Source organism: Cheilinus undulatus, linkage group 12 (assembly GCF_018320785.1).
Source record: "Cheilinus undulatus linkage group 12, ASM1832078v1, whole genome shotgun sequence".
Classification (NCBI taxonomy): domain Eukaryota; kingdom Metazoa; phylum Chordata; class Actinopteri; order Labriformes; family Labridae; genus Cheilinus; species Cheilinus undulatus.
This window is the reverse complement of record NC_054876.1, coordinates 7,869,034-7,885,985: the sequence shown is the minus strand read 5'-3', so window position 1 is coordinate 7,885,985 and position 16,952 is coordinate 7,869,034. Positions and strand designations below refer to the sequence as shown.

Below are 16,952 nucleotides of genomic sequence, written 5' to 3'. Positions count from 1 at the left end.
GGTATCCTGAAGCATTCAGAGTTCCTATTACTGGAACTAAGGGGCCAAGCCCAGCTCCTGAAAAACAACCCCACACCATAATCCCCCCTCCACCAAACTTTACACCTGGCACAATGCAGTCAGACAAGTTCCTGGCAACCGCCAAACCCCGACTCGTCCATCAGATTGCCAGATGGAGAAGTGCAATTTGTCACTCCAGAGAACGCGTCTCCACTGATGTAGAGTCCAGAAACCGTGTGCTTTACACCACTGCATCTGACGCTTTGCATTGCACTTGGTGATGTATGGCTTGGATGCAGCTGCTCGGCCATGGAAACCCATTCCATGAAGCTCTCTACGCACTGTTCTTGAGCTAATCTGAAGTCCACATGAAGTTTGGAGGTCTGTAGCGATTGACTCTGCAGAAAGTTAGTGACCTCTGTGCAGTATGCGCCTCAACATGGCCTACCACTTTGTGGCTGAGTTGCTGTCGTTACCAATCACTTCCACTTTGTTTTTATACCACTGACAGTTGACAGTGGAATATTTAGGAGTGAGCAAATTTATCGACTGGACTTGTTGCACAGATGGCATCCTATCACAGTACCATGCTAGAATTCACTGAGCTCCTGAGAGCAACCCATTCTTTCACAAATGTTTGTAGAAACAGTCTGCATGCCTAGGTGCTTGATTTTAGACACCTGTGGCCATGGAAGTGATTGGAACACCTGATTTCAACTATTTGGATGGGTGAGTGAATACTTTTGGCAATATAGTGAATGTCCACTGTCTTGTGTCTTTGTCTTTTTCTCTGTTTTCATCTGCAGCTTTTGCACTGAATCAAATGTTTCTAGTCATGCGTACTCAGGTAGCTCTTAAACTTGGTTCATGCACTAAATGTGGTGTAATAACAGATTAAATGAATAACGTTCGATTGAAAGATATGTAGTTCTTTTCTGCTTGTCAAGAAATATGTTCACAGTCTTGTACCTTTGTCTTTTTCTATGTTTTCATATGCTACTTTTGAACTGCCTCAGATGTTTTTCTATATCTACAGACACAACCAATGAAAGATTGAAAACTAAAAAATTGGAAAAATAGAGTATAAGTGAGGAGGGAGAATATTTTTAATGATGATTTTTAATCATTGACAGTTGTTGCCTCATCATCCCATACTGAAGTTCACATACTGACAGTATGTGTTTCTGCTTCAGTGCTGTATGTCACACAGCCGTGTTGGACAGATACACAACATGAGTCTGCTGTTAACAGGCTCAGTGAGCGTGAGAGTCGACCAAACAGGGAGATGTCATTTCACAGCTCGGTGAACAAATACTGTTCCACATGACTGCGTAGAAACAAATGTACAGAGCTGTTCTCCTGCCCGATAAATACTCTCACACACAGTCTATACACACATACACACACACACACACACACACACACACTACGTTCTCACACACTACGGGCTTTCTCTCTGCAACACACACTGTAGCTGCTTTCACAGTGACATCTCTGGTCTGTGGTGCAGCGACCCTCTAGTGGAGTGCCACAAGAGACCATTTACAATAAACCATGAAAACTATAGTAATTTGAAAAAAATGAAAATTTTAAATTGCATTGAATTTAAGTTAATATATAATAATTGATTAGACGATTAGACTAGCAAAACACAGAAAGATCATGTACCTTACATGGATCACGCCCAGCTGTGATCAGCTGATGACCAGATGATCCTAATTATGTCCTTCCAGCTCCTACAGCCAATCACAGCTCTTTCTCCTAACAGCATTGTATTTTACTATGACATGTTCTCACCAATCCCTGCTTGCATTAATGCTAATGCACCATGCTGCGGCTGGTAAAGCTTTACCTCCTCCACCCCAGCCTCCTCCTTTATAGCATAAAGCTTGTTTTAGCCTCATATTTTGAGTCATGCTGCTCTGGATTTACTGCTATTAAATATGAATAGTCACAAATGCATCCATACATATGGGGGTTTCGAAGTCAAAGCATGCTGCTTGACTAACGCAGGAAGCATCTTTAAAGCAGAGCCTTCGCTGCCAAGTAAAACTGTATATCCATTTTGCCATAAGATGGTTAAATGTATGACAGGAATGTTCCTGACTGAACTGTGTCACTTGAGTCGACTGGTGTCATTACATTAAATATTCCTCACATCTGCTTGTTCCCCCATTATTGGTGTGGTGGCCGGTATAGCCGAGGGGTCAACAGTGTGATTCTAGAGGTAGAAATCCCATTCATTTTCTCCATAGTGGATTTGGTTATTAGCCATATTATCAGATGTATCAGAGTTAGACTGACCCGGAGCTACCTGAGTGTGAAGCGTTGATACATGTTCCTGTAGAAGAAAAAAGTTCTTAAGATTTCAGCCTTTTAAGAAAAAACAGTTTGTTCACAATCCCAGCCTAAAATACTACAATACTTGAGTGGGGCTGTCGGCTGTTGGTGATGACAATACATGCTGCTGCAGCATAGAAATAATATACGTAGAGGCCTCATTGACTGCCTGGCGGTACGTCGACGCCATATTGCTAGAGGCAAGTCCGCTACTTAAGGCAATACAAGTAGACGAGGAGTATACTGTTGGAATAAAAAGCACAAAGGATCACATTAAATTAATTTGAATGCATAGTTTATACTTAGTGAGCTATATTCATGTAAGTACCAATAACAAAAACCACTAAGACAACAAATGCAAGCAATAAAATTACAGTTATTCTCAGTGATTTAAAACTATAGCTATATTGTGAGCTGTACTGGCTTGTAGATAGATAGACAGACAGACAGATAGGTAGATAGAAGATGTGTTTAACCTTCATTCCACTTAAATTAACAGACATACAGTATATTATACTGCTGTAGCATAAGCCAGATCGACTAAATTGACTACATTTTTACTCTGTACCGTCAGCAGCACTCGTACACTTAGCTTATCACTCACCGGTTCACATGCATACATGTAGACACACTGATGGGCTTTTTACAAATGCTGCTGTTGATTTAACACATTCAAAAGATTTAACACATTAACTTCTCACTAAGTAGAGCACAGTAAAAGCATACATTTTTAATCTATCCATCAATATAATTCTCTCACTGCTCACTGTCAGCTGATTTTTTTCGGAGTCGTGACGTAAGCAAGCAGCAATGAGAGGCTGGTGCAATTACAGCGGAGGACATTAGCGTGGATGCTGCTAAAGCGCCAGTTTTATCAGAACTTCACAACATTTCTTTGTTAAAAGAAGAACAAAGAACAGCAGTGAGCTGTTTTCTTTTCAAAAACGACAGAAGTCCTGTACTGACATGTCTACAGTCGCCATGGTTCGCATCATGCAGTTCCTTATGGAGTTTACCACTTGGTAGCGGCTACGTCACGTGTTTTATTGCTCTGATTGGCCCGTAAAGATGTGACAGATAGAACATTCATCCAATCACCGTTTGAGTTTTTTTTTTTTTTTTTTTTGCAAAGGCTCTGCCCTTTCTCAAACCATGTCTGTGGGAGGTTTTCCAGAAGATGTATGAAATAAATCCATCTGGCGTGTCAGGCTGCAACATTACCATTTGAAATGTAAACACTACAATAAAGATAATCATAATAATAAGAAGAATAAATCAACTGCAATGGATTGTAAGATATTTAGTTCCTTCCTCCTTGTGAAGAAAATCTCATACTGATGTCTTTTTCGCTGTATTCGTACACTAAATCAAATGTTCTGTAGTCATAAGTACTCAGGTACTGTTCATGGATTATGCATTAAAAGTGCTGTAATAAAGATTTAAGGAAATGTATTTTACAGTTAGATGTAAATTTTAGTGGCTTTTCTTTAACAGGTTCCAGACCCTAAACCTTGTTTGTACCTGATGTCTAAAGTTAAACTCCTTAGTTTATAACATAATGAGAAAACTAAGTTTGTTATGAAGGCACTTCACCTGAGTTGTTTTAACTTCTTCTCTGTCTAATGCATACTTTCTGTACTTCATTTTTCTTTATTAAAGTCAATTGTTTTTAATCAAACAGTGACTGACAGTCTCCTCTCTCTGTTTGTCTCGTCTCTGTCTCAGCTGGCTCCAGAAAACACCATGGTGTCCTTCAACCGAGCGCTGCAGCACGGCGCCAGCTCCCTGGAGGCAGATGTCAGCATCAGGTTATTAACTGCATTCATTACACGTCTTAATCCCTTTGTCTTTATATTTAATGAACTAATATCATCCTCTTAAATACCACTGAACTGATGTGTAAGCTGTTGTTGATATAAAACATGTACGAGTATTCTCTCACTGAGGTAACCAAAGGTAGGAAAGAGCCCCCTTCATCTGCTTTTTTTTCTGTTTCTGAGCTGCTGTCTTAATGTTTCAAATCAATTTAAAGCAGTAGTTCTCAAACCGGGGTCCGGGGACCCCTAGGGGTCTGTGATCCACAGCTTGGGGGTCTGCAAAATAGTTTAAAATAAATTATTTAAGTAAGATCATGTCATTCAAAAGCATATAAATACGTATAGAGACCACAGCGCCATAAAACAACCTAAATCAATGACTCCCACATAAGTCAGCTTTGGGCCAATAAAAACTCAGATATGATTGGGACATATCACGTAAGGATCCACATTAATACTGCTTCATTTTTGTCAAATCAAACATCTTGCTAAAGTTATTTTAAGCTGAAAGTTAGAAATCATGTTTTCTGTAATGCTCAGTACCTGTTGCTCCATTTGTGGTACTAATAACATGACAAAGTTAATCTATATGTCTACAGTGTTTTAAGCATGCTGTTGACTGTGTAAATGCATTGGGGATTTTATTCTTCCAATATTCATTTTTCATTCATTCTTAATACAAGGTTTGAGATTTACCAAACAGAAGAGGTAACAACTTGATTCATGGATAGTAAACTCAATGTAATTCCCACATTTTAAGAGGGATTAGGTGGTGAAATAAGAATTTCAGCAACCCTACAAACTGAATAGAAAAATGTTTTTGGAGGTGGTGTAGTGCTTTAAGAAAATGTGATCCTTGACTACTGATACGAAGCTGCTAAAGGTAGCTAAATATGCTTGTGTAGGTTATCTGAGGGAATTTCTTAACTTTGTCCTCTCTAGCAGAGGGAGGAGAAATAATAATATCCCATTTAAAGTGTAACAGACAAAGTTTACTTGTTTTTATCACCACATTACTCCAATGATCATGTTTAGCATCTTGTTTCTATGCATTGAGACAGGAAGGACCGGAAGTTGTGCCCATATTTCATGCTAAGTATCATGGGGGCTAGGAATAAGATGGATAAACCATTTTGTTTAGAACAGTGGTTCCCAGCTGGTGGGATGGGACCCAAAAGTGGGTCGCGGAGCATTTTTCAGCGGTGTCTGAAGGTGTCTGAAAAAATAATGGTGGCCTGCAGTCCTTATTGGACATGAATCGATACCTTTTGTTCTAATCTTAAATAGGGTAAATTTAAATGTTTGAACAATATTTCAACTAATTTATCTCCTCTTCTTGCAGTAAATGGCTACTTTTCTCATAAAAATGGTGTAATTTCACAAGCTCTCTGAAAACGGGAAAAAATTGACACATAATGATGGAGAAAAGGGGAATAAGAGTTGACAGTTTTGTACCTTTTCTTTTTTATATCAGGTTTTTTTTTGGTCCAGTCATGCTCCAAACTGCAACATTTTCAAATAACTAAAAATGCGATCTTGAACAATTTTTGGAATCTTAGCTTGCGATCTGTTGTAAGACAGACTGGTGGGTCCTGAGGCCGGACCAGTTGAGAACCACCGGTTTGGAAGGATGTTTAGCAGCCATGTTGTCTCCTGCAGTGTTGATGGCGTCCCCTTCCTGATGCGTGACAGCACCCTGAGAAGAACCACAGATGTCAGTAAAGTTTTCCCATCCAGACAGTTCGACGACGCCTCATCCTTCAACTGGACGGAGATCCGCTCTCTGAACGCAGGGCAGTGGTTTCTGGAGGTATGGAGCACTTCATCTCAACTCAAGCTGAACCATGTTGTGATTTTCTGTTCAAAACACAATTCAGAAAGTCTGTGTAATCTATTTCTAATCTAAATCTAACCATGCAGTAGAATCAGAGGCATCAGTCTAGACAAAAACCATCTGTTTGAATGTTAAATAACTGGGTTCAGAGCTGATGCAGTCGATTAAAATACCATCCAAGTACCAGTAATCACTCTGAATTAGTACTCATGTAAGGCCACTTTTCAAGATCACTGCCCTTCCTGGATGTACAAAGTAACATCCAGTGATTATTTCTTCTGAATCTCTTTTGTTTTCTCTCCGTCTCTAGAGCGACCCCTACTGGACAGCAAAGACCTTAACAGGGAGGGACAGAACAAGAATAGCCAACCAGTCAGTGTGCAGTCTGGTGGAGATGCTGCGTCTGGCGTCCAGAGCCAACTGCTCGGCCCTACTCGACATCCGCAGGCCTCCACCTGATCACCCTCGCCACCGGAGCTGGTTCATGGACACGCTGTGGGCCGTGCAGAAAGCAGGGATCTCCCAGAAGAGGGTGAGGACTGTAGGTCAACCATAATGATACTCTGAGAATTTAAAGGTGCTGCTTGGAGAACTGCAGAAGTACAAAGACGAGAACAACTGTCACTAAAACTGGCAGCTGATGTCTAACAGTTATAGGATTTTTGCACGCAACTCTGAATGAATTGTTTCTTCTTTTTTTAACCATAAATGCTACCCACATCATATTGATACTTAAACTAAACAAGCAGCACCTTTCCACAGGGCTAAAGTAACATCTCTCAATATGAAGCACATACTGTCTTCTGTCTGATCCGGTTCTTTTCTTGTCATATGTGTGTGTGTGTGTGTCAGGTGACGTGGACCCCCGACTCGGACAGGGGGAGAGTGCGAGGGCTACAGCAGGGTACAAATGAGAAGCTGTCCATCAAAGAGATCCGGCAGAGAGGAATCACCAGCCTGAACCTGCACTACAGCAAGGCCAACCACAAAGACATAGAGTAAGAACAGACACACCACAGAGACACAGAATGAAAACACACACACCACAGAGACACAGAGTGAGAACACACACACCACAGAGACACAGAGTGAGAACACACACTCTTTTTACCTGGTGCAGTTGTCATTTGTGCTGTGCTCTCCTGTTTCTTATACAGGAAATGAACTTTCACTTCTGTAGCACTCATGGGCGTGTTTGTAAAGAAGCATTTTTTGGGCGCAAAGCTGGTGCAGTTCTATCTTGAGGATGCAGAAAAAGACTACATCTCAGACCACCAAGTCTAAAGCCTAATGTCTGTAGCACCTATTAGAAATATAAACATACATCAACACACTTATTCCACACACAGAAAGCACAACAGATTACCTTCCCCAAAGTCTAATACCAGTGCATTTTCTAATAATAGTTTAACAGTTTTTAAAGAGATAGAGAGCTGACAGTGAAAGCTTTTCTTTTGTGTTTCTGATTGTCTCCAAGTTCTTTTATGTGCACGCTTGCTCCAGTGTGGAGATTCCTCCTCCATTTTCTAAAATATTGTTAAACTACGCAAATAAAACATTCTCATTTACAGCCATTATGCCGCTGATCTCCCTGAGCTCTTACTAACCACAGGAACAACTTTCACAGAAATCACTGGAGGCTGATGCCACTATTATAGCCAAGCACCTCATATGACCCAACTTCAAATTCCCAAAATATCCCTTTAAACTTGTCATTTTGACTTTTTATTTCATATTTTGACGTTTTACATTTACTGTTTTAGGTTTTAAGTCATAGTTTGACCTTTTCAACTCCTTGCTTTGACTTTTACTCCATATTTTGACCTTTTGGACCAACAAATTAAAATTTAAACTCATATTTAAACGTTTTAAACTCGTGATTCCAAATTTAACCTCATATTTTGACCATTTAAACTCATGATTTAGACTTTTTATCTCAGATATTTGCCTTTTAAACACATTACTTTGACTTTTAAGTTTGTGTTTCGACCATTTGAACTACTAAGTGTGACTTTTTATCACAGATTTAGAGCCTTTAGACTCATGGTTTTGACTTTTTAAATCTCAAACTCATTTAACATACGTGCTAAAGTTTTTTCTTTATCATACTTCATTGCTGATGAAAGTGAGGTTGGCCATTTATGGTTAAATGTTGACCCTGTTGACATCCCTGATTTAAAAAGTCCAATTGTGACTTAAGATTTAAAATTGCCAAGGTAAAAGGTCAAAATATGAACTTAAAAGTCAAAATCATAAATTTGAGTCATAATTGATAGATTTTAAATTGAAAATCTAAAATGAAAACACAATAAGTTTCTTTTCCCACAATCGTGACTTTTTAATTCAGTTATTTTTACTCTTTACTTTTTCAACATTTTAACAAGGGTGTTTCAGATCATTAAGGTTACATTTATGTTTTATACTGGAGGAAGTCTGCAGACCTCATTCCGGTGGGCCAGGTATAAAATGTGATCGGCCCCTGGGCCTTGAGTCTAACATTCCTGATCTAGGACGTTTCTAGAGACAGTATTTTGTTTTCTGAGGCATCCCTCATGAACTAACAGGGTTTTATTGATTTGTATGCTTCCTCTCATCTCCTCAGGGAGTATCTGGCCAATAACGTCAGTGTGACTGTGTACCCGGTGAACGAGCCCTGGCTCTACTCTCTGCTCTGGTGCAGCGGGGTGCCTTCTGTGTCCTCTGATGCCCCCCAAGTCCTCCGAAAGGTGCCTTACCCCATCTGGCTCATGGTAAACAGTTTTTCCTGTCTAATCTGACAACACAGACACGCTCAGACAGACAAGGTCAGGCAGCGAGACAAGAGGACAGCAGGAGAGAGGACAGAGACTGACGAGGGCTCAGCAAGACTCAGGGGCAAGGACGGCGAGAAATATGAGGGAGCTCAGCGGCAGTCTTTACCTCAGCATGGGTTTAGAAGAAGAGGATCATGGGAAACAGTCTGAGTCATTTAAAGAGCAAGGACAAAGAGCTGAACAATACAGCATTTATTTTCCTCAGTGTGAGGCTTGTGTTATCTTCAGGAGACTTGTTTGTTAACAGAGACCTCTGCTGGTTTAACTGTGAACCTCTCTCCTCTCTGGTGTCTCTCAGAGCCAGCACGCTTACAACTTCATCTGGATCACGTCAGATCTGGTCTCCCTCTCTGTGGTCTTAGTGATCTTCTTCTATCAGAAGTAAGTCCCACATTAAACATTCTAGGTCTTTAAGGATATCCTGATTCCTTTTTTAAATTTATTTTTTGCATATTTGTCACACTTTAATGTTTCAGATCATAAAACTAATTTAGATATTAGATAAAGATAACCTGAGCCAATACAAAATGCAGTTTTTTAATGAGGATTTCATTAATATATTGAAAAAAACCCATCTAAATTTTCCTGGCCCTGATTGAATGATGACTTGACTGGGATTAGCCATATATTTTGGAAAGCTGAGTTCAATTTCACTAGCCATGATTACTGCCAGACATGTTGAGTCAAGGAATCCCTCAAATAGAGCCTGTCCGATAAGGAGAAGTAGGTTAAAGATCTTAAAGAGCAACACATCATGGCGCCATCTAAAGAAATTCAAAAAGTTATTGACATCCATCAGCTTGGAAAGGGTCAAAAAGACATTTTTGAGGCTTTGGGACTCCAGCAAACCATGGTGAGAGCCATTATCCACAAATGGAGAAAACTTAGAACAGTGGTGAACCTTCCCAGGAGTAGCAGGCCCCCCAAAATTACAAAAATAAGAAAGCTACTGGGCAAAAACAGCATCACATGAGAGTTCAAAGGCCAAAACCACTGCTGACAATTAAGAACACAAAGAGGAGTAAAACTAACACAGCATTTGATCAGGAGAGCATCATACCAACAGTCAAACATGGTGGTGGGAGTGTGAGGGTCAGACATGCTTCGCTAGAGGACTAATTGATGGAACCATATATTCTGCTCTCTACCAGAAAATCCTGAAGGAGGATGTCCAGCCATCAGTTCATGACCTCAAAATCAGGCACACTTGGGTTATGAAGCAGGACAATGATTGTTAACACACCAGCAAGTCCACCTCTGAATGGCTCAAAGAACAAAAACAAAAAAAACTACACACACAATAAGAGTTGAATGAAGTCTGGACTTAAATCTGGATGACCTTAAACATTAAAAACCCTCAAATGCTGCTGAGTTAAAACATTTCTGCAAAGAAGAGTGAGCCAAAATTCCTCCACAGCGATGTGAAAGACTCACTGACAGTTATCACAAACGCTTGTTTGCAGTTCTCGTTGCGGAGAGTGGAACAACCAGTTATTAGGTGTAGGGGCAATAACTTTTTCAGGGCCAGGTAGGTTTGGATGGCTTTTTTTTTCCTTATTACTGAAATCCAATACTTTTCAGAGCACTGTTTGTCATTTAATGACCATGTAAATAGGTGTAAAGGTGTCATATTTAGGTTTTCTTATTACAAAGAAACTTGTGTTATACCCTGTCATGTAAATCAGTTTTCTTTGTCCACATTTCACCATTTTTCCATAGTGTTTTTTCTAACTTCAAAATAAATCCATTTAAATGGTAAAGTAAACTGAAAGGGCTTTGAGACCAAACTTGACACATGATTGAGAAAAGCATCTAGAAACCCTTCCTGTTGGTTCAGAGAAGGAAACATCATGGATGTTTTGCTGCAGAATACAAATGTGTTTCTGTGTGCACATGGTTTAAAGAGTCATGCTACAACTAGCTGAGAATATTTCACTCGGTTTTTAAGGCATTTTGATATAATGAAGGGTCTGAGAGTTATTAATCATTCTTGCACAGAAGCTACATTTAGCTGTGACGGCCTTTTGTTCACTCTGCTGCTTTTACTCTGACATTTTCATTCTGTTCATCCTGCTTTCTTCTTTCCTTTTATTATTATGTTCTCTCACTCCTCATGTCTTTTGTCTCCATTTTTCTCCTCTGTGCTGTAACCTCTCCATGTCCTCTCTGTCACGCTGTCCTCTGCTCTGCCTGATCTGCATGCATCCTTCCTCTGCTGCCCCCGGCGTCTGTCAGCTATCATATGATCAGGTAACTGCTGCCACTGCTCGGCCTTTGTCTCTGCCTCGCCTTGTTCGTTCTCCTTGTGCTTTTTCTGAGCGACACCCCAAGGCTGTTTCCCTCCTCTCTTACACTTCACTTGTTTACTTCTTGTGTATCTGTGTGTACTCCCTTCATTGTGTTTTATTTTATGTTTCTCCATGTCCAAACACTCAGAGTGAATAGTTTCTGTCACTGCTAGGATGTCCATATTTGTCAAGTACAGCTGGATCTGTAAGATGTTAGTGAGAGAAAGGTGCAAAAAAGGGAAATAATAAGCACTTTGAGCCCAATAAATCTGAATATACATCAAAATAAAATGTGCCTATACAGGTAAAGATATATTAATAAGATATGTATATTGACATATTTGTGCACTGAAAGCAGAATAGATGTGCAAGTTAAAAGGGGAATCTTGTCCATAACATGTCATTCCCCACTCTCTCATCTCAGTTTACAATTATATCCACCATCCTATCTCTATGAAAAGGCTTACAAATAAAAAAAGGCATTAAAAAGCTGCTTTGCATTGATCATCTTTAAAATGGACTTGGAAATACAAAAATCTGCTGCAAGGGAAGTTTAAGATTTTCAGGATTATAAAAAACACCAAAAAAAGATGAGTTGGAGTCTGGAGTTGGACATGATTTGGAAAGGCACACCTCTCTATAGAAGGCCTCACAGCTGACAATACATGCCAGCAAAAACCAAGCCATGAGGTCAAAGGAACTGCCTGCAGAGCTCAGCGACAGGATTGTCAGCAGGCACAGATCTGAGGAAGGCTAGGGAAGAATTCTGCTGTACTGAAGGTTCCCAAGAGCAAAGTGGCCTCCAGAATTCTCAAATGGATGAAGTTTGGCATGACCTGGACTCTTCCTAGAGCTGGTCACCTGGCCAAACTGAGCAATCAGGGCAGAAAGGCCTTAGTAAAGAGGTGGCCAAGAACTCGATGGTCACTCTGACTGAGCTCCAGAGATCCTGGGCTCTACGACAGAGTGGCTAGACAGAAGCCTCTCCTCAGAGCAAAACACATGAAAGCCCATCTGGCACTTCATATGGAGCTTAATGCAAGTAGGTTTTTATGTGTTTTGCACTGAGGAGAGGTTTCAGTCCGTCCACTTTGCTTCTTCTTCAAGAACTTTGTCCTATATCCACACAGGATCTCTGGCTTGGTTTTTGCTCTGATATGCATTGTCTGCTGTGAGACCTTCTACAGCAGCGGTGCCCAAATTCTTTTCAGTGAAGGGCCAAAATTGAATCGGGGTGGAGGGTCGCAGGCCAAAACTAAACATTCATGTTGCAGTGCATGAAATTAAACATGCCAATAGCATAATTGTGCAAAATAAAAACTCGTAAGTAATTCGTAAGTGATTTTGAAAATGAATAACACTATTCTATATTGTGTTTCACAGCATGAAATTACTGAACATATGACACAAATACTAATTAGGCATGCTGCCTCTGAAATCAATTTATTAAAAAAAGTACTCATGTTCCCAACTATTTTTAAACTTTCTCTTATCAGTGTGCCACTGCCTCACACACTCCATCTCTGCCATGACCCTAGCTTGACCCAAGTATCTTCTCACTGACTCACTCTCTGGTCATGGGCTTCCAGATCCGAGTTAACAACATCAAAATTCGAACATGGTCAGCGGGCCAAAAATAATCACTCGTGGGCCAAAGTTCGCCCGCGGGCCTCAAATTGGACAGCCCTGTTCTATAGCAAGGAGTATACCTTTCCTAACCTTGCACGCCAGATGGATGTGTTTCACACATTCATCTGGGAAACCACTCACACACAGAATTTGGGAAAGGACAGAGGCTTAAAAAAATCAGAGTGTGAGTGGATGAACGTTCTGTCTGTCACATCTTTACGGGACAATCAAAGCAACAAAACACGTGACATAGCCTCTATCGAGCTGCGCCCCTACCAAGGACTAAACTCCGTAGGGAACTGCATAATGTGAACCATGGCGACTGTAGACATGTCAGTACATGACTTTTGTCTTTGAAAAGAAAACAACTCACTGCTGTTCTTTGTTCTTCTTTAACAAAGAAATGTCATCAAGTTCTGATAAAACTGGCACTTTAGCAGCATCCACGCTAATGTCTTCCGCCATAATTGCACCGGCCTCTTGTTGCTACTTGCTTATGTCATGACTCCGCCGTGCCAGAAAGTACTGCCCCTCGTCGCTGATTGGTCCTTTCACTTTCTAACCGGGCCCAAATGTTTCAGACGGGAGCTTTGCAAGATGGATTCACTAGTGAGAAACACGGAAACGGACGTATACATCTGCTATGCAAGGTTTTACCTTTCCAGAGCATGTCCAAACAACTAAATTTAGCACAGGTGGACTCCAACTAAGGGGTAGAAACATCTCAGCAAAGGTCCAGAGAAATGGGAGGAAACTGAGCTTAATTTCAAGTGTTTTTGCAAAGGACCAAAATACTTGTGTCAACATGATATTTCAGTTTTTTTTTTTCTTTTAATAAATGTGCAAAAAATTCTAAAATTCTGTTTTATGTTGTGGTGATTGGGCACTGGCAGTCTACTGACTCTAGATTGATGACAATATTTTTTTCACTGCAGCATCAGGGCATAAAATGATACAACTGAGAAAGAGTGAATGCGCTAAACATGGAGTCACTGTGTAGCTTGTAAAATGAACATAATATGTTCTCTTCAACGCTAGTATCTTGTCTTGATCCAAAAATCTTTTTTTTTTCTGTATTTTCTGCCGTTTTACCAAACAGTTATCCACTATTTTATGGGTTAGATATTTCCATATAGATCTACATAGCTTTAATATCTCAACATGAACACATACTGTATTTGGGGTTTTTAATGAACCCTAGGAATGGGGATCCAGGGGTCCTTGTGAGGGGATTTTTTGTGACAACTAAACTCTCTTTGATGCTTTTTTGTGCACTCTGGCAGATTTTCTACATTCTTAATACAAACTGAATTATTTTTGGGTGTAAACATCATGTTTGGTGTGCATCTTTGCCTACTTCTGCAGTAAACTGTAAGGAGGAGAGAATACAGCATCTATTCTGTTGACCTTATTTATCAATGAAAAGAGATTTTGACCAGCGATAAACTGTTTCCACCTTAAATCTATCCATTTGTCCATTTTCTCTGCTGTTTATCCGGTCTGGGGTAGCGAGGCTTAGAGTTTGGTTTATATGTGTTTGTCTGTGCGCTCTAACAGGTGGAAGATGAGCGGGATGCAGAACTATAACCCAGAACAGATCGTGCTGAACGCGGTGACACATCGGACCAGTCGTGAAGTCAACGTCATGAAGGAGAAGCTCATTTTCTCAGGTATAGCTTTCACTACTTTCAGCACAAAGTGGGATTAGAGGGTACCCCTGGTCTGTTGGATCTAAAGTCAGAGGTTTTCATGTCACAGAACTGGAACCATTATACTCTGGCTATGTTACCATGCATGGCAGCTGAGTCTAAATACAGAACCAAGTCAGGATCAGGTCATGACCAGAGTTAGGGCTGAAAATTGGTCTAGAGCGTCATAATTTTTAATGATTCTACCTGGTAGACCTACCCCAGACAGTTAAATCTGTTTATATAGTTTTCCATCCTTGAACAGAGTCAGGTTTTTTCAATTTTATTTCTTCTATCTTTGTATGTCCTGTATTTTGTAGTTTTTTATTTTTTTATTAATGAAAAAACACATATTAAACCTCCCAAGACCTGTGCTTTTGTTTGGAATGCATTTTTTAGTTTCTCCCACCTATTTCAAATAAGTAGGCTAGACTTGATAAGTCAAAAACTTTGCCTTGTCTCTGGACAGGAACTTCTCGGAAATTTTCCATTCTGAAATCAACACAAATTCCCTAAAATTTCAAGATATTACATCAAACTTCTGTGAAAAATTCTTAAACATATTACCAAAGTATTCCACAGAAATACCCCTAAAACTCTTTGAATATTACCAAATATTTAAATTCCTGACCATTTTCAAGCAAATTCCCAAATTTCAAATGATTGGCCCCCTGACATTTGCAAGTAAATTCCTCAAAATTCAAAGAAAATGACCAAAACAAAATCCCCAAACACCCAAACAAATCCCTGAAATTTTAATGAAAATTTCAAAGCACAATTTCCTCCAAGTTTCAATGAAATTTGCCCAAAAATCTCCTCACAAATTTCCCCAAATATCTTAACAAATTTCCCAGATTTCCATGAAAATGCAAAAATAAATTCAAGCAAATTTCCCAGAAAAATACAAAAAAATCTTCAAAATTTCAAGGAAAATACTTGAAGGTTTTCCAGTAAATTCCCCAAAATATCCGAACAGCAAAATTTCCAACATTTCAACCAAATTACTTCAACTACAATGAAAATTCTGGACTGTTATCTTAAAAATTCTTGCAGCATAAATTATTACTACGTTCTAGGAAAGCCAAAATTGAATGTTCTCATACTTACATACAGGGTTTTAGGACTTTTTGTTTGGACATTCTGATATTTTACTTGGTTGTCTTGACAGTGTACTTTTAGATGGTAGGAATGAAGAGGCTTTATCAAATTATGTATTCTTTTTTAACAACTGGTAGAAACAGCTTTCTAATGAGGTTAAACATCACAGTTCAGTTGTTGACAGATTCCATAAATGCTAACAGGAAAATGATTAATACCACATAATTGGCATGCGTCTGTACGGTTTTTTATACAGTCAGTTTTTATCCTGAATTTATCATGGGAGGACATGCACTGGTTTTGATACAATGAGTTTAGTGTTGAAGATTCCACCACTAGGGGGTGCCAAAGTTTAACATTCACTGTACTGCATATCAGAGACAAGCTTCATGACAGTAATATGTCTATCTGCTGAACCATTCTTACCTAAATTAGTTATATCAAACTTTATTTCTTTATCAAAGGGAGTTTTGACATAGATCAAATGTGTCCTGTCATGTTTTTCAGATATTAACAACGGCCTTGGCAGTACAGACGAGCTCTCTCTCTATCCTGAGAACGGTTATGCGAGATATTCTCGGGGAGGTCACATCAGATGAACTCTACTCTCTGCTACAGCTGAAAACGGCAGATTTTTTTTCTTCTTTTTTTTTTTTAAATCTAAGACTTTAAATGACTGAATTTCTCCTTGTGGTCAGAGGAAACTGACCCGTGAGTCCACAGAGACTGAATGTGAGACAGCGTGGACATCAGATAACGTCTGGATGACTTCAGTTTCAGCTGATCTGTCTTTTTAAAATAACATTTCGACTTCTGCTTCTGTGCAATTCAGTTTGATGTATGTTTTGACGTGGTATATCTGAGTGTATATATTTTTACTTACACTGCATAAGACTGGAGGAGGATCAGAAAGAGGCATACGAGAAAAAAGGGAAGATTTTTTTTATTTAATTTTCTAAAGGTCATAAAGACTTCTAGTAATTGTAGCAGGAAAAGAAAAAAATGAAGGTGATAGATTTTTTTGGGACATTTCTATAATAAATTTACTTTTCTTACACCACCTGTCACACTTACCTGTTCACACCTGTTTATTTCCCACTGATGGTGAAGACTTCTATGTTATGTGGCTGTAAGTATTAAATAATCCCATTTATTTGCCACTTACATAGCAGTGGGTGGAAATTAGGTTTCAGTGTGATGCCCAAGGACACATCGACATGTGACTGTAGGAGCCACGACCCTCTGGATGAGAGATGAATCACAGCACCGCTGATTCACACCAGGCAGTATTTTAAGATCCTGAAAAAACTGGTTATGTAAACTTAGAACAAAAAAGAAGCAAATTTGTGTTTGGTAGATTATTTCTTTGTTGTAACAATGCTTCTTAGCAATAAATCTTATACCGTTGGAAAGCCTGTTTGTTTGGCATTGGCAGGGAAGATTTG

At 39.5% G+C, this 16,952-nt stretch overlaps 1 protein-coding gene across 1 annotated transcript in view; it reads left to right on the top strand.

The window, feature by feature from the left end:
- gdpd5a (glycerophosphodiester phosphodiesterase domain containing 5a) overlaps positions 1-16,136 on the top strand; it is a 59,588-nt gene extending 43,452 nt beyond the window's left edge. The window contains exons 9-16 of the mRNA XM_041802015.1: positions 4,066-4,148; positions 5,817-5,967; positions 6,302-6,532; positions 6,844-6,989; positions 8,594-8,741; positions 9,103-9,185; positions 14,279-14,391; positions 16,015-16,136. Of these exons, the coding sequence (XP_041657949.1) occupies positions 4,066-4,148; positions 5,817-5,967; positions 6,302-6,532; positions 6,844-6,989; positions 8,594-8,741; positions 9,103-9,185; positions 14,279-14,391; positions 16,015-16,106 (1,047 nt within the window). The 3' untranslated portion in view covers positions 16,107-16,136. The remainder of the gene's footprint in view (positions 1-4,065; positions 4,149-5,816; positions 5,968-6,301; positions 6,533-6,843; positions 6,990-8,593; positions 8,742-9,102; positions 9,186-14,278; positions 14,392-16,014) is intronic.
- The last annotated feature ends 816 nt before the right edge of the window (positions 16,137-16,952 follow it).